The sequence below is a fragment of the Drosophila takahashii genome, chromosome 3L (assembly GCF_030179915.1).
Source record: "Drosophila takahashii strain IR98-3 E-12201 chromosome 3L, DtakHiC1v2, whole genome shotgun sequence".
NCBI classification, from domain to species: Eukaryota; Metazoa; Arthropoda; class Insecta; order Diptera; family Drosophilidae; genus Drosophila; species Drosophila takahashii.
The window spans coordinates 7,264,248-7,289,953 of NC_091680.1; the positions used below are offsets into that span (position 1 = coordinate 7,264,248).

Genomic DNA, 25,706 nt, shown 5'->3' on the forward strand with positions numbered 1-25,706 from the left:
CGACAATTTTCACACACAGTCAGTTTTTTCAGTTTAAGCCGTGTTATTTCAAAAGTTCTTAATCCGTTCCGTGTAATGAGTGAAGTAAGCCGATTTAACGGCAAGTGAGGTCACCGAAAAGTGGATGCGGAGGTTCCATAACACAAACCGTAAATAAATTTGCGTTTAGCACATATTTCGGTGCAGTTTTCTCAACCGAAGGCCATTTCGACTTTGGGTCTTGAGTCATGGGGCATCCGGTTTGAATCGACTTCGTTTTAGCGCTAATCAGATCTATAGCGAATGCGCACGCTAATCCATCCATCAATGCGAACTATCTTCGGGCAGATTTCACGCTTCAGCAAGTCCTCACAATCGCTTAAAAGATCCATTTTTCTTTCTGTCTCGCGTCTCTTCCCTGAATGTCATTGCCAAGTCGGGTCTGAAAATCGTGGGTGGGGTTTTTTTTCTGATCGATATATCATACCACCTGCTTCACTAATTATGCCTTTATAAGCCAGACAAATTAATATATTTCATTTTGTTATGGGTTACCATTTAAAAGACTTTTTAAGTGCCCGAGTGACTCAAATCAGAGATTGCTGACAAAATGATCTAATAGTTTTGTGGGTTTTTGGAACGTTCGAAAGGCCGTTAGTCTTCGCAGATTAACTATTTTATTCCAACGCGCTTTAAATGCACCATTAATCAAGTATGTCGTAAACTCAAGACATTTAAAAGTCACCTTTGTCGAAGATCGATTATTCAATTTAATTCAAAATACCTACTTCTCAATTTTTTATTGTTATTCTCATAAACTATAAGTATTTCTTATAAATACATTTCAGAGATGTCAGTTACCGTTCTAAATAGTTTTGTTGTGCTGCGTTTAGCTCGGGGATTTTTTAATTCAATTTATAGTTCATTTGAATATTTTTTATGAAAAATTATGATTCCCAGAATCTATGAGCTGGCTAATACTTCCTGTTTTTGATGACACACCCAATTTTAATGATCTGATAACGTTAAAATTAGCATTTAAAATAAGAACAAAGTAGATTAAATATTAATTATAATTTTATTTTTCCACTTTTTTATTAATTTCAAAAAAATTTTAATTTGTATTTCTTAATTTGTTGTATTAAAAAAATTATATTAAAAATTCTTGTTTTTATCATTTGTAGTTTTTGAATTCACATATCCAAGTTACTGCATTATTTGTGAAGTTAAATAGCTAAAATCACATAAAATTATTAACAATACCGTATTAATCATAATAAAAATCCATATATTTATTTTATTAAGACCAAATTAGGCTACGTCAATCGTTAACAAATAATCCGACACAAAGAGATAACTTCGAAATCGCTGGGTTGACACATGGTGCAGCCCACAATCCGTTGGCATATCAATAGTTACACCAGTAAACTGATGCATATCCGACTCATTGCCTCAGCTCCAGCTGCTACAAAAGCTGACAACAAAAAGTTTGTTCGGTTTTCCCGCAACGCAAACGCCATGGGAAAACGAATGCACCAAAGTGACTTGGGAGGAGATTCATTGTTTCTCATCGCATTTCGGACCCCAAACTGCCTTGAACCCGCTCAAAAGATGCATTCAGCTGTTGTATACAATAAAAACTTTATTATTCTTCGTTTTAGCTAAAAGTCGTTTGTACATAAAAGATGTTACAAATATTATTGTATATGGGGATAAAAGATTTTGTATTGATTTAATACACAGCTAAATTCTCGCTTTAGAGTATGTTACAAATAAAAAATTTTGTGCAAAAGATGGACAAATACTAATACAGACCTATAAACTACCTTTAAATGAAGGTAACCTTGTGCGAAATATTCGAGTACAAAGGGGAATGTTTATGGCTTAAAGTTAATGGACGGAATTCGCTTAGCTTTCTCTGGGACACTTACCTAAGGCACTAGCTTAGCTGAAGTTTATGCAATTTAATGATTTCTTGTGTTCATCGCAGGTCGGTCGATCAGGTATTTAACAATAATAATTTGTCTTTAGGCACTATGAACTATACCAAAATAGTTCTCTCTAATTAAGGCACGAGTGTAATATTTCGTTGCTAGTTTCGACTAGCCTGCGACTTTGCAAAAAAAAAAATAGGAAGTAGGTACAATTGCTGAGGGTTGGGGGGTTGGCGGTTGTCTCTGGGCGTTAATTGAGCGAAAATTGATATGCAAATACTGTAGAATACTCTACATGAACATGAGTCATCTGGTTGAGCGTCTTAGTTTGATGCTACATAGCTGTGCTTAGTTGTGGTCTTCATTCAGTCTTCGTTTGGAACTGATCTGGTCAATTGGATGGATGATTAATAAGTACCAAGAACTGAAAGCTTGTGATGCGGTGCGGCTGTCATTGCATAAACTTTTTTCTTAACTAAAATCTATATTTACAGTCGAACTTCTCTGATTAAAACTTTCCTTAGATTTTTTTTTAAAGAGGGAAATGTGTAATTTTAGGTAAGGCTAAAAAATACTTGGTTAAATCTTTTGCCATTTTTTTGGTTAAATACTTTCTGTTTACAATTTAATACATGGCTGATATATAGCTCTACCCAAAAATACAAGGGCTTCGTGAGTTTGTGAAAAGAAAGATATTTAGGTGACGATAATCTCTTAATGGTTGAACATTCTTTATGCTGGTATGCTGTCTGTATGCTGGTAGTGAAAATATATGGCAGCATACTTAATCAGCTTATTAGAAGATAACAAACGTCCAGAGATTAGAAGATGGAAAACAATAAACACATTAAAACATAAAACATTAAACAAAAAAATAAAATTGAGTTACTAAACTTCGTCAATGAACAATAGATTAGCAGATGAAAAACAATAAACGTATTAAAACATAAAACATTAAACAAAAAAATTAAATTTAGTTGCTAAACTTCGTCAATAAACAAATGTACTGCTAGAAACGTTAAACTGCAGAAAATAGTCTTAGGAAGTTTCGTCTGAGAAGTTCGACTGTAATGTTTTGGGTGAGAATTCTTCGTGGGGACGGAATGTTTTTGTTTGGTTTTCCTCTGAATTAGCATGAAGTTTCGGAGTTTTTTTGCTGGGTGCAAGTGTGCCAGTGGCTGCGACTGAAAGAGACAATGCAAGAAGGTTAGCCCACCGACCTCGACTTGGATATTGTCAGGTACTCACCCGCGACTATCCGCGCACCAGTTCGAACCGCGTCTGCGACTCCTTGAACTGAATCCGCTTCTTGTGCTGCACGTGCGCTTCGCTGAGGAAGAGAGTGGCCGCCACAAGGGTCAGCACGGTGCCCACACAGGCGACGACGAAGGACCAGCCGAACCAGTTGTTCGCATGCTCCGGCATCCAGCCGTTGCGGTTGCCAAACCCAGCGAACACAATCACCGCAATGGCTGCACTTACTCCGGCGCCCAAAAGCACATAGCCCACCGATCGGATGAGCATGATAAAGTGCTTCTGATCCGGTCCAGCGCAAAGGAAGAAGATGAGCACCCCAATGGCCGAGAGCAGCATGCCGATGAAGGCCAGCGTGTAGAAGAACTGGGTGGCTATCATGAAGGCGGGCAGCAGGAAGCCGCGAATCTCGTCGTAGCCCGTGGTAAATGGGTCATACACCCAGCGGCAGCCCACGAAGAACCTGCGCAGGCTGTCGTCATTCACATCCGGCAGCGAGCGGAAGCAGTGCACCCACAGGCCCAGGCGATCCAGCTTGGCTCCCGTGATGCGGTAATCGCTGACCAACCAACTGGGCGTTGCAAATGCAATCACAATCAAGGCAAAGGCAAACACGAAGACGCCAACGCCACAGCTTCCGGATAAAGTGCGTCGCTTCATGTTCACCGTGTGCGCGTTCTGGGTGTGGCTGGTGGGCAGGTGCTCCTGGGAATCCTCGCGTGCAAAGTGGGATGATTTTTGCATCCTTGGCTGGGAAATTCAATTGGAATTCCGCTGGTTTCCTCGGGAAATGTTTGTTTGGCTGGTGGCTGTTTGGGTGTGGACTGGACTAGAGGTGGCAGAAACATCGATCAACAGTAGCTCAAGCTGCCTATCGATAACTATCAGGGTTGAGCTTAACAGAGCCGAGCTCTGTAACAGGGTTCGTTTAATATACGCAAGAGGGCGCCACATCGGTAACAAGGAATTATAATTTTGAAAATTTTTTTAAAATCTGTACAAATTCCTTTTTATATTCTTGAAACCTGATTTTAAAACAAGCTGAGCCGAGCTCTGTAACAGAGTTCTTATAATACCCACACGAGGGCGCCACTTTGGTAAGCAGGAATTTCAAATATTTTTTAAAAACTGTGTTAAAACCGTTTCATATTATTAAAACCCGATTTAAAAACAATCCTCTCTTTAAAATATAACATATTCTGGTTATATTTTCCATAAAAACTTATATATTTAAAAGGCCTAACCGTTGTAAATGCTAAGGTGCGTCGTGATAATCTGGAAGACATTCTCTCCATGATAAAAATCGTTCTAATTAAGGGCGGCCACCGCCTTGAGGGCGGCATCATCCAAGTCACTGGCCGTCTGAATGGGCAGGCCCGAATTCTTCAGGATCTCGCGAGCCTGGTTTACATTAGTGCCCTCCAGTCGCACAACCAGCGGAACATTCAGTTGCAACTTCTTCGAGGCCGCCACAATGCCATTGGCAATGGTGGCGCAATTGACAATGCCGCCAAAAACGTTGACCAGAATTCCCTTGACTTTCGGATCGGCGGTGAGGATCTCAAAGGCCTTGGCCACCTGATCCTCGTTAACGCCACCGCCGACATCCAGGAAATTGGCGGGATCACCACCGTTCAGTTTGATGATGTCCATGGTGGCCATGGCCAAACCGGCGCCATTCACCAGGCAACCAATGTTTCCATCCATGGCCACGTAATTAAGGTTGTACTTGGCTGCCTCAACCTCACGGGGATCGGACTCCTCCTCGGTGACGTCCATGGAGAAGATGTCCTTCTGCCGAAACTGGGCATTATCATCGAAGTTCAGCTTGGCATCCACGGAGATCACCTCGCCCTTGTCCGTCTCCGCCAGCGGATTGATCTCAATCTGTACGGCATCCACTGCCTTGAAGAGAGTGTAGAGCTTTTGGATTTCATCGGCACAACGTTTGATGGCGTCTCCCTTGAACTCCAGAAACTTGGCCACCTCCACGAGGGTCTCCTCCGGAATGGGCTTATCAATGTTCAGCGGGACAGTCTTAAGTTTCTCAGGCGTTTCTTCGGCCACAGCCTCGATATCCATGCCACCGGCGGGAGAGGCAATCAAAACGGGTCCATTGTGCTCGCGATCCAGCAAGATGCAGAGATAAGTCTCCCGGGTAATGTTGATACTGCGCGCCACCATGACCTTGTTGACCAGGATTCCCGATTTGGGCGTTTGCTTCGTTATCAGCCGGTTGCCTATCATCTGCTGGGTGAGCGAAAGCACCTCGCTCTTGCTGCCGAAAGTACAATTATATTAGCTCGCCTTATCACTCGGGTTTTAAAGGTCTATTCTGGGTTTCACAAACTTTTATCAATTCGTTTGTTATCAAAACATATTTTAATTGAAATTAACTCTTTGTAGAACATTTGATTTATTTAGATTTGTGATGTATTGAGTCTGTACTAAACATTTATAGATTTTCCAAAGACTTTTTGGTAAAATATCACCATAGTATTCAACAAATCTACACGCTTTATGGAGAATATTTAAAGATTTTTTATAAAAAGGGATTTTTGGGCAAAAAAATATATAAATTTTGTACAAAATAAATTGTAACTTTTTTAATAATATACATATAACCTTTTTAACGTTGAAACTTTCCTATAGAAATTTTTTAAATTTAGAAACTTGCCAATTTTTATCATAATATGAGTTTACTATAGTTTTTCTAAGCCCATTTTTCTAAATGAATAACATAGTATTAAAAAATCTACACGCTTATATAAAATACATTTTTAGAAAAAAAAATTTATAAATTAGAAATAAAATAAACTGTAGCCTTTTTTTAATACATTTAACTTTTTTAACATAAAATTTTTCCTATAGAAAATTTTTAAGTCTTGGGAATTGCTATTTTTTTAGTGATTGTGAAAACCAGAACATCCCAATTTTTATCTTACTTTGAGGTGATATGCACGCCGCCTTTGAAACCGCTGTCGAACGTCCCCTTGCCACGCCCACCGGCCAGAATCTGCGCCTTCACCACATATTCGGGGCACTCTGAAAACGCATTTAACATCAATTAGCCCAGAGATTACATAAACACCGGCATGGCATTGTCTACCTACCAAAAGTCTTGACCACCTCCGCATCGGCCTTGGAGTTATCCAAAACCTTGAACTGCTGGATGGCCACTCCGTACTTCTGGAGGAGATCCTTGCTCTGGAACTCCAGGAGATTCAGGTGGCGCACGGGAACCTATTCGTCGAAAGATAAACAAAGCCAAGACAAAGGTCAACTTCAGTTCTCTTTGAAGTGAAGAGTGGGAGGAACATATGAACGGGAAACCTTATGAACGATTTGACGGGCTGTGGCGGCTGCTTTCAGTAGAAACGACATCTTGGCTGCTCCTCGCTGGTAACTGGCTATTTTTGCACAATTTTTATGGATTTATTTTTATAACCGGCCCAGTTTATTGTTTAAAAACACAACCAAAAGTCGCCGCCGCAGCACGATGTTATCACAAATTAGGGTGACCAGGTGTGGTGAATTCAAATGATGTGATTAAAATGTACCATAAAATAAAACGGTTTTTATTTAAATTTAAATTATGACTTTTTTTAAACTCAATAAAATATGTAAAAATGTTATAAAAAAAAGTAATTAAAGTTGTGTAGCCTTGCCGGTTCATTCATTTTACCAACTATCCAAAAAAAATTTAGAAATTATAAAAGTAACTTCTAATATTTTAAAGTAAGTTTTAAATTTAAACTTACAGATTATTTTTTAAATTTTCCTAATTTTTAAGATCATAAAAAAATACCGAATCTTGTTTAGAATTTATATATATATACGGTCACTTTTCTGCAAACAGCTGTTTTTTGTGTACTTTTTTTCGGCTCATCCAAATGGTCAGCGAAGAATGACGAATAACCTAAATTGAATGGAAAACCAGAGTGAGATCGAAGTTGGAGTTACAATGGATAAGGAAAATGTGATTCTCGAACGCCTGCCCCAAATCCCGGTGGTCACCTCGGTGACCTGCTGCTTCGTTCTGGCCGTTCTCTACGTGGGAAGCCTGTACATTTGGAGCACCAAACACAACCGGGATCATCCGACGACGATTAAGAGAAGATTTGCCAGCGTTTCCATGGTGATGGTGGTGGCCCCCGCCTTTGTTTACTTCTTCTCATCGCCGGAACTCCTGGGCAGGGAACCATTCGCCAAACTGTTGGGTTTTCGCCTGGAGGGATTGTGGCAGGCTGTGGTGATTCCCTATGGACTGACGGTGCTACTCTTCCTGGGACCCATCTTTGTCAACATGCAGAACGAGTCCATACGCTCCTACTTTGGTATATCATGCTCCTAATAATAACCCATAGGAATCTATATCTAATTCTAATATTTACATTTTTAGATCTGGATTACTGGCGCGGTTCCTTTGGCAGCATCATCTGGGTGCGCAACCATGTGATGGCTCCGTTGAGCGAGGAGTTTGTCTTCCGCGCCTGCATGATGCCCCTGATCCTGCAGAGCTTCTCACCGCTCGCCGCCGTCTTCATAACGCCGCTCTTCTTTGGCGTCGCCCATTTGCATCACATTGCAGAGCGTTTGAGTCTGGGCGTGGAGCTGAGCACTGCCCTGCTGATTGGACTGTTCCAGTTCATCTACACCACGTTGTTTGGATTCTATTCCGCCTTTCTGTTCGCCCGAACGGGTCATGTGGTGGCTCCCATTTTGGTGCACGCCTTCTGCAATCACATGGGTCTGCCGGATCTGCAGGATCTGTGGCAGCAGGATCTATTGCGACGAGTGGTGGCCATTGTCCTCTACGTGGCTGGTTTTGTCGGTTGGATCTTTCTGCTGCCTCTGGCTACGGCTCCTGAAATATATAAAAACACACTCTACTGGAATGTATAGTCAAAATATCAACCACTGCCATATGACAAAGTAATGCTATATGTACATAAATATTCTTGTATGTATCATGTTTAGGTATAAAGTTCAAATCGAAGCAAATAACATATAACCATTTATGTTTTATACAATTTGTAATGATTATTTTTATTTTAGATATATAATTTAGTATGAGCGGCGATAAGCTATGTTTCACTTGGGATTTACAAAATAAAATTAGGATGCAATATGTAAAGCTTTGTAATTTTATTAAAAATCCACTTTGTTTTTCTTTAATTTGTATTATAAATTTTGTTAAAATAAAGACGTTGTTGCGAAAAACACTGTTGCGCAGCTGATGCAGGATATGTCTGAACAGGCCTTATCGATATATCGATAGTCTTTTTATGCCAGCCCTATTCTGCCAAGCGAAATAAACAGTATTTCGACAGGCAGCACACGAAAAATGAATGGGGCTAACAAAAGAACGCGAAGAAGCCGCTTGCAGGCATTTAAAGCGGAGGATAAAGTTATGCTAATCCACGCGGTGCAGATTAAACCGATCCTGTGGGATACGAACCACAAGAAACACTTTCACGGACCACTGTTAAACCAGGCTTGGGATAAAGTTGCTGTCGAAATAAATAGAGATGGTGAGGTACAATTATTATAATTATGTCCCTTTAAGGTACTTTTAATTTAATAATATTTAATGTTTATTTATTTGCAGTGAAGAGCTGCAAGGCTGCCTGGAAGTCATTGAGGGACAGCTATAAGTATTTTCGCAACTTAAAACAGGAAAAAGGTGAAAATTCGGAAGAAAATTCCTCTGTGAATTGGAAATTTGCGGAAAACATGGCCTTTTTGCCGAACCTAACCACATCACAGCGGTAGGATGTTCTTTGGAATTTAGAATTTTTTTTTATATTTATTTCGATTAATCGGTTTTCATACAGGATAAAGAGTTCTACGTTTACTAAGGAAGAGGCCTCAAAGGATCAGAATCAAGATCAGGAACCAAAGTACTCGCATCAAAAGGATTTCTTGGACTCCAAGTTATCGGGTTCCGATGAAGAAGACAGTATCCTAGAAGAAGTAGAAAACGAATTAAACAACGGTTTATCTGACAATGATTTAAGCGACAACTTTAATGTAAGACTTCACTTCCCATTAGTTATACAAAATAATCTAGAATTTCATGAATCACAGGACACAAATTGGCCTTCCAAAAAAAGGAGATATGATCCTCCATCGCCAGCGTCATCGTCACCATCACAATCTCCAACTCCTGGTCAAAAAATGTGCGATATATTAAGTAAACTCCTCCAGAATCAGCACCAAAATCCGAATGTTACGAAGAGACCTATTTTCGACTACTGGGAGTCGCTTCTTAGTAAAATGCCGCCAGAGATCGCGGATGTGGTTGAACAAAAGATGACTAAACTTTTGTGGGCCGAACAGGCGGCTTTAAAAAAGTAGATATTGATTAATACTCCTAATAAGTCCATGCATTTAGATTATGTGGGTAGAAAATAATTTTTATTTTGTAAAAGAAATGTTCTCAGGTTTTTTTACTGTTAAATTAATTTAATTTTTTAATTTCTGTCATATTCCATTTGTTTTTAAGAATCCAAAGTTGAGTTAAGCTGTTATTTAATAAATACAAACCTTAGTCAAGATCTTTATTCACTCTTCATACTAATGTTAAGATATTCCTTCAAGTTATTACGATAATCCTTGCAGATATCAAGAGGTCTTCCTCGCCTGCAGGGTTTCAATTCAGTCATAGTAGTATTCGGCGGAATGACAGAATCCGGGGTTATCGAGTAGGTTTTGGGACTTTCCCTCATTAGAAAATTATGGAGGAAACAACAAGCGGCGATAATCTTTTGAGCTTCAATTGGATCGTCGGGCAAAGGACGATGGAAAGCCATCCACCTGGCGCTCATTATAGCAAATGCATTCTCTATGCAACGAAGAATCTCGCTTAGTTTAGAATTAAAGAATTCCTCTTTCGCATCGAGGCGTTTTTGGCCACTATATGGCTTTATGAGATGATTGTGCAGGGGAAATGCTTCACCGCCGGCTATGAAATAAGGAACTTTCTCTCCATTTAAAATGCTATCCTCCGGGAAGGGCAGATTTTCCGATAATAGGGCTTTTCCCAGCTCACTGTGGGTGAAGGCATACCGATCCCCTGCACTTCCAAAATCACCAGCATCTATATAGGTAAACCTATAGGAAGCATCGCAAATGGCCACAATAACAATTGAATGGAAGCCCTGAAATTCAAAGATTTTATGTATAATAAGATCTGGAATTATATGGATAAGTAAAATACCTTATAATTAAGAAACAGATCTTCACTATTGGCTGGTTTCTTTATAGCCACATGCTTACCGCCCACAACTCCCAGGCAATTGGGAAACTGAAACTTGTCATCAAATTCCTTGGACCATTTGAGCATATTTTCGGTAGTCCACTTGGGGAATTCGTCCTTCAATCCTTTCAAAATACCATTGCAGACTTTTTGCACAATTGATCTTAAATCATCTGTGTCGATGCCATATTTATGGCCAGCATATCGATTTAAGTCTCCTGTGGCCAGGAATCTAATAAAGTAAATTATATAAAATACATAGATATGTAACAATGAATAATATTACTGTAATACGATGCCCAATTCGACTTTCGGAGGTATGGGAATATCATGGGGATCTGAATTCCTCTTTAAGACAAGGTGTTTCTCTACCAATCCAAAGAGCGCATTGAAATGGTTTTCTGTCATGTAAAAGCGGTCAAAAAACAAAGTTGGACTTTTCAACAAGTTTTTAAACTGTAAAAATAATACAAGATGCTCTTAGTTTCTTATATCTTTAAATCTCAACAATAATACCCACGTTTTTAGGACCTCTTTCCTTTAAATATGGTCTCAACCGATTGTTGCGGCGCAGTTGCTTTATTCGGGCCATTTTTTTCTCCTCCTCAAGCGCCACATAGCAAGCGACAAATCCAACCGCAAATGCAATAGTTCCTTGCATTGAATTCATTATTATTATTGTTTAATTCTCCCGCTCATTTATAGAAATTACTTTGCTGACTTTGTTCACTTTGTTTTGTCAACAAACGCAGCTGAGAAGGAGCGAATTGCATAAAAACTTTGGTCACACTGAAACGGGGAATAATTTTTTTAAAGTGCGCCAATAATCGAAAAATTGTTAAATTAAAAGTTACGTTAAAGAATCAATAAATCAGTATAAAAAACACCGAAAAAATGTTGTTGAATTTATCGATTAAAAAAAATACTTCGACAATAAATGGAAAGACCATTCGTTGTACTTGTTGAATTTTAAAACAACGGTGATTAGATAATTGATTTTTGTGAAACAAAAAAAAAACTCAATTAGATACTTCAAACTTATCAAGAATTCCCTTAATTATTTCACTGTCTTAAAAAATCCATATGTGGATAAAAGCTGGGCACATTTCGGGGAACTTTTTTTTTTATTTTCAATTTAATGTCATCTTTCAAGTGTGATTTGGATGGGCATTGTTAAATTTATCGCCATGAGACCCGAGAGCTTGAACAATATCACGAATGAACCTGGAGGATCAAGTGGAGACTCAGCCACTGAATACACTTCAGTGAGTAACATTACACATACGAGTATGTAGTTAAACATAAACATTAAGAACTTTTATTTCAGTTCAGCAGCGATTCGGATATTGAAGATATGACGTGTGCGTCAGGTGATCAAAGGAAAATCGTGCAAGGACTAAGAAAGACTATTAGGAAGAAAGACACCGAAATAAAAGATCTCGTAGCAAAGCTGACGATTGCCGAAATTTATTTGGCAAGTGAAAAGGAAAAATCCACTTATAAGGACGAAATAATCAAGACTTTACACTTGTCGATCGATTTAACTAATCAAAGCAAAGACTTGAAGGAAAAGCAGTTGCAAAGTCAAATCCTGGAGCGAGATAAAGCACTCGATTTGGGCAAGAGACAGGCTTTGATTAAAGATAAAACCGCAACCGACCTTTTAAATCAGTATAATGAGTGTACAAAAAAGATTGAAGAATTGAATTTCAAAAATGCTAAATCTACATGTATAATTAAAGAGAAGGACGCCAAACTTTTTGAAATGGATAAAAAGGTCCAGAAGTATAATGCCGATTTAAAGGAGGAGAAGGAACACATCGCTGGGCTACAATCCAAACTTAAAGCAGAAGAAGTTAAATGTTTTTATTTGGGTGTCTTTATTTTCAGTTTTTTGTTACTTTATGTTGAAAAATGTATACTAAATGTAATATCTATGTTGTGATTATCTTTAATAAATCATTGAAAAATGTTAGAAAATCTACTAAAAAATGTTATCCTAAGTTTACGTACCGTATGATAATTAAAAAAAAAATAAAATGTAAGGAAAACCACAACAAATAAAATTCAATAATTTAGATTTTAAACTTTAGAATGTTAAAGTATGTGTTTTTAAAATGTACGAATACCCTTACTACTACAATGTGACCAGTTCTTGGTTATGTAGATCAGCTATTTCAGTATATTTACCCGACCTCCGCGGTATATCTTGGCATTCGCCGTCCGGTCACACCCGCAAAAAGCGCTGTGTAATTCTGCTGATTTCAACAAGGAAAAACTAGGAACAAAAGTGAACGCCGAACTGCATTGCCAACTAAATTAAAGTAGAGTCAAATAGATTTTGTTGTGGGAAAAGTCGGAAAAGCAGGCAACGCAATCATGACGGGCGAGACCAAGCAGGAGAAGAAGCAGCCGCTGCCGGCGGCGACGAAGGAGGAGAAGGCCAAGAAGGACGAGAAGAAGGAGGGCGAAAAGAGCGACAAGAAGGACGCCAAGGAGCAGCCGGAGCTCTCGGACGAGGATCAGCAGCTGCAGGAGGAGCTGGAGCTGCTGGTGCAGCATCTCCAGGAGCCCGACGCCAAGCTCTATCAGCCGACGCTGGAGAGTATGGCCAAGTTGATACGGGCCTCCACCACGTCGATGACCTCGGTGCCCAAGCCTCTCAAGTTCATGCGCCCGCACTACGACACCATGAAGACGGTGTACAAGCACATGCCCGACGAGCAGGCCCGCCAGCTGTGCGCCGACATCATCTCGGTGCTCTCGATGACCATGGGCAGTGGGAAGGATTGCCTGGCCTATCGCTTCCTCTGCGATCGCAAGCAGCGCATCGGGGACTGGGGCCACGAGTATGTCCGCCATCTGTCCGGCGAGATATCCGCCCACTATCACGACACCACCGGCGATTTTCGGGTGCAGCTCATCGAGCTGGTCAAGCAGATTATCCCCTACAATATGGAGCACAATGCGGAGGCGGATGCCTGCGATCTGCTGATCGAAATCGATCATCTGCACCTGCTGGGCGACTATGTGGATGAGTCCGCCTATCCGCGCGTCTGCCTCTATTTGCAGTCCTGCTATCCCTATGTTCCGGAGCCGGATAATACTATCATTTTGGAGACGGCGCTTCAGTTGTCGCGCAAATTTACGCAGCACACGCAGGCCATGCGATTGGCGCTGATGCTCAATGACATGGACAAGATCGGCGAGATCTTCAGGGAGCCCAAGGAGCCGGCCATGCAGAAGCAGCTGGCCTTCATGCTGGCCCGCCAACAGATCTGCCTGGAACTGGACGAATCGGTGCCGGATTACGATGATCTCATGGAGATCATGTCGAATGCTAATCTGAACAAGCATTTCCTTAATCTTGCCCGCGAACTGGACATCATGGAACCGAAGACGCCGGAGGATATTTACAAATCCCATCTGGACAACTCGCGATCGCGCTTCGCCTCCATTCAGGTGGACTCGGCCAAGCAGAATCTGGCCGCCAGCTTTGTGAATGGCTTCGTGAATGCCGGCTTTGGAGTGGACAAGCTGCTGTCGGAGGATGGCAACAAGTGGCTGTACAAGAACAAGGAGCACGGCATGCTCTCGGCCACCGCCTCGCTGGGTTTGATCCTGCTGTGGGACGTGGACGGCGGTCTGACCATGATCGACAAGTACTTGTACTCTACGGATGATAATATTAAATCGGGCGCCCTGCTGGCCTGCGGCATCGTCAATTGCGGCATTCGCAACGAGGTGGATCCCGCCCACGCGCTGCTCTCCGACTATATTGATAACCAGAACTCTTGCATGCGCGTGGGCGCCATTCTGGGCCTGGGCATCGCCTACGCGGGTTCTAATCGCTCCATTGTGATCGACACTCTGAAGACGGTCTTCTCGTTTGGCAGCAACAACAAGAGTTCCGCCAGCGTCGAGATCCTGGGCATCACGGCGTTGTCTTTGGGTCTCATTAGTGTTGGTTCCTGCAACGCGGAAATCACCGAGATCCTGCTGCAGACCATCATGGGTCTGACCAAGTCGGATCTAAAGGACACCTACACCAGGTTCCTGTTCCTGGGACTGGGTCTGCTTTATTTAGGCCGTCAGAAGTCCACCGAGGCCGTCATGATGACCCTGGAGGTCCTGGAGGAGCCGCACCGCAGCATGGCCACCACCATGGTGGACATTTGCGCATATGCTGGCACTGGGAACGTGCTGAAGATCCAGCAGCTGCTGCACATCTGCTCGGATCACTACGAAACGGCCAGCGCGGATGACGAGAAGGAGAAGAGCAAGAAGGACAAGGGCAAGGACAAGGTAATGTACTATTTTTATACCCTTGCAGAGGGTATTATGATTTCACTCAGAAGTTTGCAACGCAGTGAAGGAGATGTTGATCTAGCCATGTCCGTATGTCCGTCCGACCGTCTGTCCGTTTCAAAGCAAACTAGTCTCTCAGTTTTTAAGCTATCCGCTTGAAACTTTCCCAAAAGTCTTCTTTCTATCGCAGGTAGTATATAAGTCGAACCGACCGGATCGGACAACTATATCTTATCTTCTTAAAAAAACGTAAAAAAATTCTAGCTTCGGTGTTTTCTCAAATATTACCTTCTACTCTTGGGAATATTTTTTTTTAATATTTCTGAATTTCAACGGACGACTATAGCATAAAGCTGCCATAGGAACGATTGGAAAATGAATGGAAAAGTAATAGGAAATACATTTTAGCTTCTTTGGTTTTTATTGCATTCTCTTTTACTCTAGGATATTACTCTTTTTAATTATTTCCGAATTTCAATTTTAACTTTAACAAAATCGGACGACTATATCATATAGCTGCCATAGGAAAGATCAAAAAATTAATGGGAAATTAATTGGAAACAAATTATAGCTCCGTTGGATTTTATTGTATTCTCTTCTACTTTAGGATATGTTTTTTTTTAATATTTCCGAATTTTGAATTAAATTTAACAAAAATCGGACGACTATATTATATAGCTGCCATAGGGAAGGATAGAAAAAAAAATGTCAAAATATTACGTAATTAAAAATGATCTGCAAATGACATGATAAGTGTTAAAACAATTGATTAACTATTAACTTTTCTTATTTTTAGGACAAGGAGAAGGAGAAAGAGAAGGAAAAGGAGCGCGAGAAGGACCTGTCGGCCACCCAATCGATTGCCGTGCTGGGCATTGCCCTGATCGCCATGGGCGAGGACATTGGCGCCGAAATGGCCTACCGCTCCTTCGGCAACCTGCTGCGCTATTGCGAGCCCGCCATCCGGCGTGCTGTGCCCCTGGCCTTGGGCCTGATATCCGCCTCCAACCCGAAGCTGAACATCATCGACACGCTGAGCAAGTTCTCGCACGACAGCGACGCCGAGGTGGCCCACAATGCGATCTTCGCCATGGGTTTGGTGGGAGCCGGCACGAATAACGCACGTTTGGCCTCCATGCTGCGTCAGTTGGCGCAGTATCATTCGAAGGATCCCAGCAACCTGTTTATGGTGCGCATCGCCCAGAGTCTGACGCATTTGGGCAAGGGCACTCTATCGCTGAGTCCGTATCACAGCGATCGCCAGCTGATGAATCCCATGGCCGTCGCTGGACTGATGGCCACGCTGGTCTCGCTGCTGGATGTTAAGAACCTGATCCTGAACCGATCGCACTATCTGCTCTACACTTTGGTGCCCGCCATGCAGGCCCGCATGCTGATCACCTTCGACGAGGAGCTCAACCAGCTGCAGGTGCCCGTTCGCGTGGGCATTGCCATCGATGTTGTGGGGCAGGCGGGCAAGCCGAAGACCATCACCGGCTTCCAGACCCACACCACGCCCGTCCTGCTGGCCATCGGCGAGCGCGCCGAGCTGGCCACCGATGAGTATCTGGCCCTCACGCCGGTCATGGAGGGATTCGTCATACTGAAAAAGAACCCCAACTTTGTCAAATAGAAAAAAAAGTGCATTCAAACATTTAACTTTTACGTTTAAGGTCGTGCGAGAAACTGAAGTTCAAGTAACTAACTCCCCATAAATATTTGTTCCCCTCATTTTGGCAGTTGATTCAAATGTCATTAATACGAAATATATTCTACTTATAAAAAATAAAAAAGAAAAGATTGTACTTTTATGACTGCCGTCTGTGTTGATAAGTTATTGGAAATGTGATTTTAAGATTTTGTATGGATATTAGAGCCCTGCATGAATGGGCATTCGAATTAATTCGAATTTTGAGTTTAATAGAATTGAATGGATTTGAATTTTGAGTTTAATAGTATTGAATGAATGAAGAAGAAAGGGCCATACTTTTGTGATTAAATCTGCCTGAATTTTATTTACTATGCAGTTAACATTGATTTGTTAAAAATTTTCCACTTCTTGTTCTCAAAAGAAAGCACAAACAAATCTGGCAAATTAAAAAAATTCATAAAAAATGTTCATTCAATTCGAAATAAATGTTAGAAAAACATTGAATTTATTTCACATAGAATGGAATTAAACAAATTAGAAATTTCATGGCATACTATGATAAAACAAAAATTGAATGATTCACGCAGGGCTCTAATTTGTATTGAAAAGTTGTAATAACAATTTCAAAAAGGGCAGTAGTGTTTTTGAGGAGTTTACTATCATACCTTTAATAATATTTAAATTAAACAATTCAAGACCATTTAAATGCATTGTAAAAATATATATGCATACTTTATTCAGTGGCTTTTAGCAAAGTTATTTTGTGTGGGTGTTTGAAGTGAATTTATTTTATTTATGCACGCATGTTTAAATGTAGGTGTTAGGCTCTAGTGATTTAGATTTGCTTATTGCCGTAAATATATATATATTTATATGTATACACTCTGCACTAATTACATATGATCAAATTTTCTCTTTGTTTCGCCACAAAAGGTGAATGAATTTACATGACCGAACCAGAAGTGTAAAGTGTGAATCAAGATAATTCAAATCATTATCTTCCAAAAGCCCTGTATATTTATTCTTTATTATTAAGTAACTGGCAAATTAGAGTTAAATATATTTGATTTCAGGTTACGATTTTGGTGTACAACTAAAGTGGCTTAGAGAGAGTCGGTAGTAATAAAAAAACAAAAGAACGATTATTTTGAGGTCAATTTGAGTTCTGAAATCCGACACAAATTTTTTACAAATGTCCAACATCATAGATCGACTAAAATATAACACAACATAATAGAAAATAGCAATAAAGATAGGGGGTTTGTAAAAAATCGCCTGGCCTGGCGTCGCGTTTACAAGTAATAAACAAAAACTAAGCGGCGATGAATGAGGAGGAGGTGGTGGTGGTGGTGGAGCTGGCGGAGGAGCAACAGCAGCAGCAGCGGCGGCGCCTGCGTCAGCGCCTCTCGTATTTCGACGGCACCGATAGCCTGGTGCGGACGCCAGCTGCTCCTCCTCCTCCTCCCGCTGGCTTGCTTCTCTCCGATGTGGAGCGTCGTCGGGCGATTGGTCGCTTGCTGCTGTTGCTGTTGCTACTGGTTGCTGGCAGTGTATGGTTATTGCTTTTGTTGCGGCTGGCTGCATTTCCATTTCCGGTTCCTGCGCTCCCGGCACTTCCATCGTTGCTGTTGCGCTGCCGCTTGGTTAGCACTACATTATCTATACAAGGATCCAGAATATATACAATTAACGAGAATCAAATAGGTGCTTAAATGCAAGTTACTACTTAATTAATTGCCCACACAATTGTCGTCAACTGGGTTCGCAATGCCATTAACGGCCACGTTTCTAACTTCATCTTCACCATCTTCAATAATACCAACATCGACAGCATTATCGCTGTGGGCCACCACTTCTGGCACATCCGCCGCCTGCTCCACATCTGTTCACATTGAGAGGAGGAGGAATTGAGTGTTAAAGTCCAAAGGAAAAACGGTTCCAAAGAAAAAAAGTCCAAAGGATATATAAATTTTGATAGAATTTTCAGAATTTTGCCTCTGCTCGGTGGCTTTCAGTGTGAACTCATGACGATGGTTTGATGTTTAGTATTGTATGTACATATGAAGATGCATGTACGAATTCCTCTTCCTTGATATGTGGTTAACGATTAGTTTAGGTTTATTTTACTACAGAGGTGCAAGTGGATTTTGTATTAATTTTGATTTCTACTGCTGTGGTTAGGAAATTAATTATGATACCTGGTAGAGCTTGAAAATTATCGATATTTCCGATATTTTGATATTCTTGATTCGATAATATGTATGTTTTAAAGGGAAAAATCCCGTTTTAACTATCGGTAGAGCTTGAAAATTATCGATATTTTTGATATTTTGATGTTTTTAAATATCGAGAAATATCAAACTGACGATATTTTTCAAGATTTAATACCTGAACTTACTATAAATGCAAACAATTCCCATTTATTTTTCTAGTTCTGTCAAATTGTTGTTAATTGAATATTTAGTAAGTAAAATTTAGAAATAGATTTAAAAATAGAAATGAAATATTTTAAGAAACATTATTGGGATGTTCATACATTGGTTGTAACAAAATCACATTCCAATTACGTTTGTCAGCTAAAATTCTATTCAAATCTTCCTCTCTCACATTTACTACATCTCTTTGTTTGCATTTTTCCCAGAAACTATCCACTCAGGTTACAGCATGAAACCTCAAAAGCCATGACTGTGTCCCAACGAATGACTACGATGGAGATGAGACTGGAATGCTCGGTAGTGATCCTAAAAACTAAAGAAAGCGACACTCACCTTTGGTGCCCAGCTTGCGCTTCGACGCGGCTGTTGCCGCTGGCTGCGTTCCGCTGGATTTGCGTTTCTGGCCAGGATCGGAGCGTCGCTCCCTTGTGTTGGCCAGGGTGCTTAGCGGCTGGTCGGCGCTCTTCTTGGCTACATTCTTGCTGTTACTGCTGCTGCCGCCGTTGCTGCCATTCTCCGTTGTCTTTCCCCCATTTCCCGAGGCAGCCGATGCACCGCCTCGTTTGAGATGAGCCGGCATTCGCTTGGGTGGCTGCATCACCGCACCACTGCGGTCCGAGGATGCGGAGGCCGAGGAGGTAGATGGATGCTGGTCTGCGGGTGGAGCTGGTTTCTGCGGTGACTTTAGAGTCTTCGGATCCTCCTGCTTCTTGTGCATGCCCACGTCCAGCCAGAACTTCAACTGCTCCTCGCGCTGGCGCTGCATCAGCTCCTGGCCGGCGGCATATTTGCTCAGCAGACCCTGCAGCTTCTGCACCGTCTTGTAGACCGTCTCCGCTGCAATCAGACCGTAGTCGAAGAGCGAGCACATGTGCAGGATGAAGTTGCGGTAGAGATTCTTGCGCACAATCTCGGTGCCCTTGGCGTCGAGGAACATCTCGCAGGCAATCGGCAGCTGGCAGTCGCCCACGAAGCCGTGACGCATCACGTGCAGATTCCACAGCTTCATCAGCTCCTTTTCGCCCTCGTTGACGTCGGAGAACTCGTCGATCATCTGGATTGTCTTCTGGCGCAGCCACAGCGGATCGCTCTCGCCCTCGGAATCGATGTCCAGCTCTTTGGGATGCACTGGCAGGCAGGTTTCCGTGTGGTGATAGAGTCTGTGGGGATTATAAGAAGTTTTTATTGATTTGTGGTTGTAATTGGAAGCTTATCTGCTTTCTTTCTTTTATCCTTTTTAATGGAAAAACTACATATATCAAGGGAAGTTTATCGGAATAAGAGTTTTCTATAATTTTTATAAAGGAGTTTAAGGTTGAGATAATGTACAGAGGGAATTCCAAATAGAGCCCTGCGTGATTCATTCAATTTTTGTTTTATCATAGTATGCCATGAAATTTCTGATTTGTTTAATTGAATTGAATTATATGTGCAATAAATTGACTTTTTTCTAATTCATTTCGAATTAAATGAATAATTTTTATGAATTTTTTGAATTTGCCAAATTTTTTCTTTGTGTTTTCTTTTGAGAACAAAAAGTGGCCATTTTTTAACAAATCAATGTTAACTGCTTAGTAAATAAAATTCATGTAGATTTAATCACAAAATGATGGCCCTTTCTTCTTCTAAAGAAATTGTCGTTTGAATTATTTCGGAATTCATGCCATTCATTCATTCAATTATATTAAACTCCAAATTCAAATTAAATCATTCATATAAAACGAAAAATTCAAAATAATTCATTGAATATATTCATGCAGGGCTCTAATTTATATATAACTTTTTTAAAGAAGATTCTCTATTTTCTAAGCATTTCCTATCCCTGCCAGTCTTCAAACTGCCTTAAAAAACCCACTCACCGGTTGTGACCCGTGATGTACGAACGCTGATTGCTGATCTCGTCCTCGTCCAGCTCCAGGAACTCGTCCAGGCAGGTCTTCTGGCGCCTGGGCCGGCAGACCATCAGGCTGGTGACCGAAGTGCGTCGCACGGGGCCGCAGGTGCGGGCGAACGAGGAGCCCGACGGTCCAGCCAAATCATAAGGCGACCCGGCGTACGAACCATCGTAGGCATCATTAATGGTGACATCGATGCGCGCTCCACTGCCAGCCGGCTGGTAGGTGAAGTTGAAGCGGGCGTGGCAGAGCTTTAGGTGCTTCAGCAGCGCATAGAGACGCAGGCAGTCCAGTCCGCACCACGGACAGTTCAGCTCCTGCGTGTATTCCGTCTGCTGGCGCGTATTGTTGCTGTACATAAAGTTGTAGACGATCTGAATGTGCTCGGGCGTGGATTTGCACAGGGTGCCATTCTTCAGGCCACTGCAGTTATTGTTGTTGCTGTAGTTGTTGTTATTGTGATTCATCTCGGCCACCGCATCCAGATGCTGGACATAACGCTGCAGCTCCGGAGCCGAAATAACCTCTGGCAGTTGCTCATTGGACAGCGTCAAATGAAACTTGAGCATGGGACTCTGCTGGTAAACATCGTAGGTCAGCGAGAGTGGAATGTAGCTATCGGGCATCGTTTCCCAGGTGCATTTCTTTGGTGAGAAGGACTTGATGCTCGAGGAATTCAGCGGCTGTAGCATGGCCTCGTATTCGCCTTCGGTGATAAAGCCGCTGGATTTTTCGTACAATATCAGCTCGGAGCCGAACATTTTCTCGTTGCGACGCGATCGTTTGCTGGGAGGAGTTTCTAGGGGAGAATTAAATAGGATTAAGTGGACAAACTGGGAGCAGCTAATCTAGTAACTATACCTGCATTCTCATCGTTGCACGTACTCGGTGCCGCCAGCACTTTGATGCGAAAGAGCAGCTTGTACAGCGTGTGCTGCTCTCCCATCGGTCGCATCGTCTGCAGGGGAATGCTGATGGTGGCATGCTCGCCCACGCGATCCTTTGGATTGTACACTATCTGCGAGCTCTTGCTGAGCAGCTCCTGGAAGTCCAGGGTGCTGTCCTTTCGCTTGCTGCGCGTAATCTTGTAGAGCGTCGTCTCCACGCTCACCGATTCGCCCGCCTCGCAGAGCAGCTGCTCCTGCAGCAGATCCTCGCCAGAATCGTTCGCTTGGAGTTTTTCGTGCAGCGAATCGTAGATGACGTGCAGGTAGTTTTGGCTCACCGCCTCCGATTTTTGGGTAATGCTGTCCAGCATGGAGTTCACCTGGAAGCTGGCCCGCTTTTTGTTGTTCCGCGACATGCGCTCCTTCATGTAGCTGAGCGTGCGGTTCAGGAAGATGGGCTGTTATGGGAAGTAATATATTAGTAAGGGGTTTTAGGATGGAAAGGATGTCCCAGAAATCTCTGATTGGTTTTTGGGAATTTTTTAAACCAAATTGACTTAGAGTTGGGCTTTGAATTTAGATTATAATTTGGTTGGTAGGGATTTTAAGGATTCTTCAATAAGCGGGGGTGTGCCGGAAATCTCTGATAATTTTTAGAATAATTGTTATGAAATATGTTAAAGAAAATTTTAGTTTTTAGTTAGATTTTAGATTTTCTGAGAGGTTTGATTTTTGATTATAATTTGGTTAATTATGAGAATTCCTCCATAAAACTTTTAATAGTAATAGTAATATTTTTAGAACCGTTGTTATGAAAAATGTTTATGAAAATCCTGTGATTTTATAGAATTGTAGGTTTTAGGTAGGTTTTAGATTTTCTGAGAGTTTAACTTTGATTTTTGATTATAATTTGGTTGATTATGAGAAGTCCTCCATAAACCTCTGATAGTTTTGGGTAATGATTGCTTTAAAAAACATGTATGAAATCATACGAAGTTTCAGGATTCATAGTTCTAGTATTTCGATAAAAATTTAGTTGTTTTAAAATATTTTTATACAAAATTAAAGATGGTTACAAGAAGATTTTCTTCGGTTGGTATGAGAAATCGTTCTATTAATGCTTGGATTTTCCACAGTTTTGTATAGTTTTTGATAGATTTATGTAACGTTATAAAGGTTCCTAAGTACAGATTTCTGGGACACCAATGTAAATACTTGGAAGATATTTCTGGGTCTTGTAAACTCACATTTGTCTCGTGTCGATTGCGCAGGTAGCGATAGATCTGCGTGGGCTCTGCAAGGTAAATATTTAGCATATGATATGATATGTGGGTATCGGTAGGTACATAATCCCCTGGATATTACTCACTCTCGAAGGCCTGCAAAAAGAGTTCCTGCTCCTGCTGGTGGCCATTGAGTTTGATCTGCGTCTGACCCTCGGCGGTTGGCGGTACAGTAGAGCCTGCTGCGTTGCCACTGCCATTTCCGCTGCCATTTCCATTTCCCGCATCCGGAGCTCCGTGGGACAGGCCATTTAGGCCATTTGCGACCGCACCATCGGCATTATTGTCTTTCTCGCGTTTTTTCGCTGGTGCCATTGTGTTTGTGTTTGTGTGTGTGTGTGTTGTTGGCAAAAGGGGGCTGGCGGTGCGGGGGCGGTACTGAAGCGGTACGGTCTCCACGGATCACAATTACAGCCGCACACACTCGCTTTTAGTTCGGGCACATTTTCCCCGCACCAGAGTCCATTTAGAATCGGTTTCCGTTGGGTTTTCCTCGCGATATGCGTGTTTTTGCCGTCCTCCTTTTCGGCGCGAAATCTTTTGCTTTTGTCTCAGCGTTATTATGGGCGTACTAGCAACGCGGCGACTGCATGACGTATGATTTGGCTTCGAACTCCACTCGCTGGTCACTTAATCCTGGCAACTACTTAATTAGTTTGTTTACTGTGCGCAATTTAATGCAAAAACTCTTTTACTTTTATTTGCTGCCAAAATGCAAATGCTTGTTTTTTTTCGTGCTGTCTATCATGCGGCATCTGTCTGTCATTTGCGCGCTAACCAACACTGTTTCGAAAATTAATTTATTTTAAATAATAATTAATTAATGTAGACCACCTTTAGAAAACTAAGTTTATATTAAATGATGCTATATTTTTTAATAACAAATTTAGATAAACGAGGGAAATAAGTACACTTTTCACACAGCTGTTTGGGCATAGTGCTGTAAAACCAAACAATCGAGGCCAGGTGGCAACGCCCGTAAAATCGATAAATATCACCCACATGCATTTAGCCGAATTTTGTTAAAATTATTAACAACCGGTGAAACAACTGCTCTATTTAAGCCCAACTCCCAGCTAAACGCCTGCAGCAAATCAATCAAAATGGACAAGAACAGCGCAGCGTTGTACAAAAAGATGCAGACCGAGGTTGAGTCATACCAGAACCTACAAAAATGTGAGTGCAATTGGAAGCCATCTGGTTGGTAATTTCCATTTAAATGGTTTATTTATCATCCCGGATAGCCTGCGTGAAGATGGTGAAACAGCGGGCCCTGCTGGAGAGCCAGCTGAACGAGAACAAGTGCGTCCTGGACGAGCTGAACCTCCTGGGGCCCGACAACAAGGTCTATAAGCTCTTCGGGCCCGTTTTGGTCAAGCAGGAACTGGAGGATTCGCGACAGAATGTCGGCAAGCGCATCGAGTACATCTCCAAGGAGCTGAAGAGCTCCAGCGATACGCTGGAGAATATGTGAGTGGTCATTGATAAGATAGGGGACTTTATTTTTGAGCCACCTCTGACTTTACATCCCCATCGTTTTCCAGGGAGAAGGACATGCTGAAGCATCGGGAAGCCGTGACCAAGTACCAACAGCAATGGCAGGTGGCGGCGGCCATGAAGTGAAGTCCTTGGCACACACAAATCCACCTATTTATAACTTATTTTGGGATAGCTTGATGGCTCTAATAACTCACCTGGCACGACCGCTTCATCTTGAAATCAATAAAAAGAATGAAACATTCGATTAGCAAAAGATTGCCTTATTCAGGGTTGGGATAATCCCAAGATTTATATCGAAAAGTTGATTAAAATGTAGGAAACTTTTGATTACCGGGAGAGATTTTAGATATTTAAGAAATTTCTCAAGCAAACAAAGTTTTTATTCTGCGGGCTAATGAAACAATTTAAATAAACTTACTCAAATTGATGGATATTAAAAACATTAGCATTGAGGCAGATCTTTATTTAAAGTTTTACATTTATCAACAATAATCAAATTAAATGAGATTTGCAATATTTATACAATTTATTTATTACAAATTTAGCAGCAGAGACAATTGTTGAAAAACTATATAAAAGATCTAAATAACAGGGGGATTCCCTAAACTGTCGAATTGTTGAATTTTGGTCAGCTGTTCCATACAAAGTCAACTTTCAGAAATTTCAGCAATTCAACAGCCTCGGGGCTGTTGAAAATTTTGTTGAATTGCTGAAAAGCCAGAGTTGTCACCTTTTTTTTTTAAAGTCGTGGCAACTCTGTAACATATCACCAGTACGCATTATTTTATTTAAAATCAACTTAGAAAGCATATTTGTGGTTCTTTTTACCTTGGTAACACTTTTAGACAGTAACTAGCAATAATAAATCAAATTATACATGCTTTAAGTTCCGTGAAATTTTTCAACGAATAACAGCTGTTTGAAAATTCAACAGGAACCATTTTGGGTCGTTCCCTTAATTGCTGAAATTTTTTATTGAATTTTCAACAATTCAGCAGGGGGATTCCCTAAACTGTTGAATTGCTGAATTGTTGAATTTTGATCAGCTGTTAATCAGCTGCCCCATACAAAGTCAACTTTCAGAAATTTCAGCAATTCAACAGCCTCGGGGCTGATGAAAATTTTGTTGAATTGCTGAAAAGCCAGAGTTGTCACCTTTTTTTAAAAGTCGTGGCAACTCTGTAACATTTTAGTATCACCAGTACGCATTATTTATTTTAAAATTAACTTAGAAAGCATATTTGTGGTTCTTTTTATCTTGGTAACACTTTTAGACAGTAACTAGCAATAATAAATCAAATTTTACATGCTTTAAGTTC

At 41.3% G+C, this 25,706-nt stretch overlaps 8 protein-coding genes across 13 annotated transcripts; 4 read left to right on the top strand and 4 right to left on the bottom strand.

The window, feature by feature from the left end:
- Positions 1-1,601: 1,601 nt before the first annotated feature.
- Positions 1,602-4,007, bottom strand: sinu (sinuous). The gene is made up of 2 exons (XM_017148422.3): positions 3,162-4,007; positions 1,602-3,097 (listed from the first exon to the last, which is right to left on the bottom strand). Exon 1 carries the CDS (start codon positions 3,909-3,911, stop codon positions 3,168-3,170), a length of 744 nt encoding a protein of 247 aa, XP_017003911.2. The 5' UTR covers positions 3,912-4,007; the 3' UTR covers positions 1,602-3,097; positions 3,162-3,167.
- Positions 4,008-4,348: 341 nt separating this feature from the next.
- On the bottom strand, positions 4,349-6,702 carry ScsbetaG (Succinyl-coenzyme A synthetase beta subunit, GDP-forming). Its single transcript, XM_017148417.3, has 4 exons — positions 6,501-6,702; positions 6,281-6,410; positions 6,113-6,212; positions 4,349-5,445 (listed from the first exon to the last, which is right to left on the bottom strand). The coding sequence occupies exons 1-4, from the start codon at positions 6,549-6,551 to the stop codon at positions 4,476-4,478; spliced, it is 1,251 nt and encodes a 416-aa protein (XP_017003906.2). The 5' UTR covers positions 6,552-6,702; the 3' UTR covers positions 4,349-4,475.
- A 320-nt stretch (positions 6,703-7,022) lies between these two features.
- Sras (Ras converting CAAX endopeptidase Sras) lies at positions 7,023-8,213 on the top strand. Its single transcript, XM_017148418.3, has 2 exons — positions 7,023-7,504; positions 7,570-8,213. Exons 1-2 carry the CDS (start codon positions 7,096-7,098, stop codon positions 8,070-8,072), a joined length of 912 nt encoding a protein of 303 aa, XP_017003907.2. The 5' UTR covers positions 7,023-7,095; the 3' UTR covers positions 8,073-8,213.
- A 255-nt stretch (positions 8,214-8,468) lies between these two features.
- LOC108061916 (uncharacterized) lies at positions 8,469-9,527 on the top strand. Its single transcript, XM_017148333.3, has 4 exons — positions 8,469-8,701; positions 8,779-8,938; positions 9,005-9,200; positions 9,258-9,527. The coding sequence occupies exons 1-4, from the start codon at positions 8,515-8,517 to the stop codon at positions 9,525-9,527; spliced, it is 813 nt and encodes a 270-aa protein (XP_017003822.2). The 5' UTR covers positions 8,469-8,514.
- An 87-nt stretch (positions 9,528-9,614) lies between these two features.
- LOC138912828 (putative nuclease HARBI1) lies at positions 9,615-11,371 on the bottom strand. Of its 2 annotated transcripts, XM_070214239.1 has the most exons (5): positions 11,141-11,371; positions 10,949-11,082; positions 10,715-10,884; positions 10,390-10,660; positions 9,615-10,330 (listed from the first exon to the last, which is right to left on the bottom strand). In XM_070214239.1, the coding sequence occupies exons 1-5, from the start codon at positions 11,199-11,201 to the stop codon at positions 9,731-9,733; spliced, it is 1,236 nt and encodes a 411-aa protein (XP_070070340.1). In that variant the 5' UTR covers positions 11,202-11,371; the 3' UTR covers positions 9,615-9,730. The 2 variants fall into 2 exon arrangements, with proteins under 2 accessions (XP_070070340.1, XP_070070341.1); XM_070214240.1 differs by lacking the exon at positions 11,141-11,371.
- A 1,271-nt stretch (positions 11,372-12,642) lies between these two features.
- On the top strand, positions 12,643-16,547 carry Rpn1 (regulatory particle non-ATPase 1). Its single transcript, XM_017148328.3, has 2 exons — positions 12,643-14,733; positions 15,533-16,547. Exons 1-2 carry the CDS (start codon positions 12,808-12,810, stop codon positions 16,367-16,369), a joined length of 2,763 nt encoding a protein of 920 aa, XP_017003817.1. The 5' UTR covers positions 12,643-12,807; the 3' UTR covers positions 16,370-16,547.
- A 546-nt stretch (positions 16,548-17,093) lies between these two features.
- Positions 17,094-23,670, bottom strand: Su(z)12 (Polycomb protein Su(z)12). Of its 5 annotated transcripts, none has more exons than XM_017148330.3 (7): positions 22,974-23,659; positions 22,852-22,898; positions 21,579-22,062; positions 20,682-21,516; positions 19,156-19,982; positions 18,114-18,269; positions 18,016-18,046 (listed from the first exon to the last, which is right to left on the bottom strand). In XM_017148330.3, exons 1-6 carry the CDS (start codon positions 23,200-23,202, stop codon positions 18,118-18,120), a joined length of 2,574 nt encoding a protein of 857 aa, XP_017003819.2. In that variant the 5' UTR covers positions 23,203-23,659; the 3' UTR covers positions 18,016-18,046; positions 18,114-18,117. The 5 variants fall into 5 exon arrangements, with proteins under 5 accessions (XP_017003818.2, XP_017003819.2, XP_017003820.2 ...); XM_017148331.3 differs by having other exon boundaries at positions 18,111-18,269; XM_017148329.3 differs by lacking the exon at positions 18,114-18,269 and having other exon boundaries at positions 17,094-18,046; positions 22,974-23,670.
- Positions 23,671-23,856: 186 nt separating this feature from the next.
- Positions 23,857-24,631, top strand: Pfdn6 (prefoldin 6). The gene is made up of 3 exons (XM_017148335.3): positions 23,857-24,063; positions 24,132-24,357; positions 24,432-24,631. The coding sequence occupies exons 1-3, from the start codon at positions 23,991-23,993 to the stop codon at positions 24,508-24,510; spliced, it is 378 nt and encodes a 125-aa protein (XP_017003824.1). The 5' UTR covers positions 23,857-23,990; the 3' UTR covers positions 24,511-24,631.
- Positions 24,632-25,706: the final 1,075 nt, after the last annotated feature.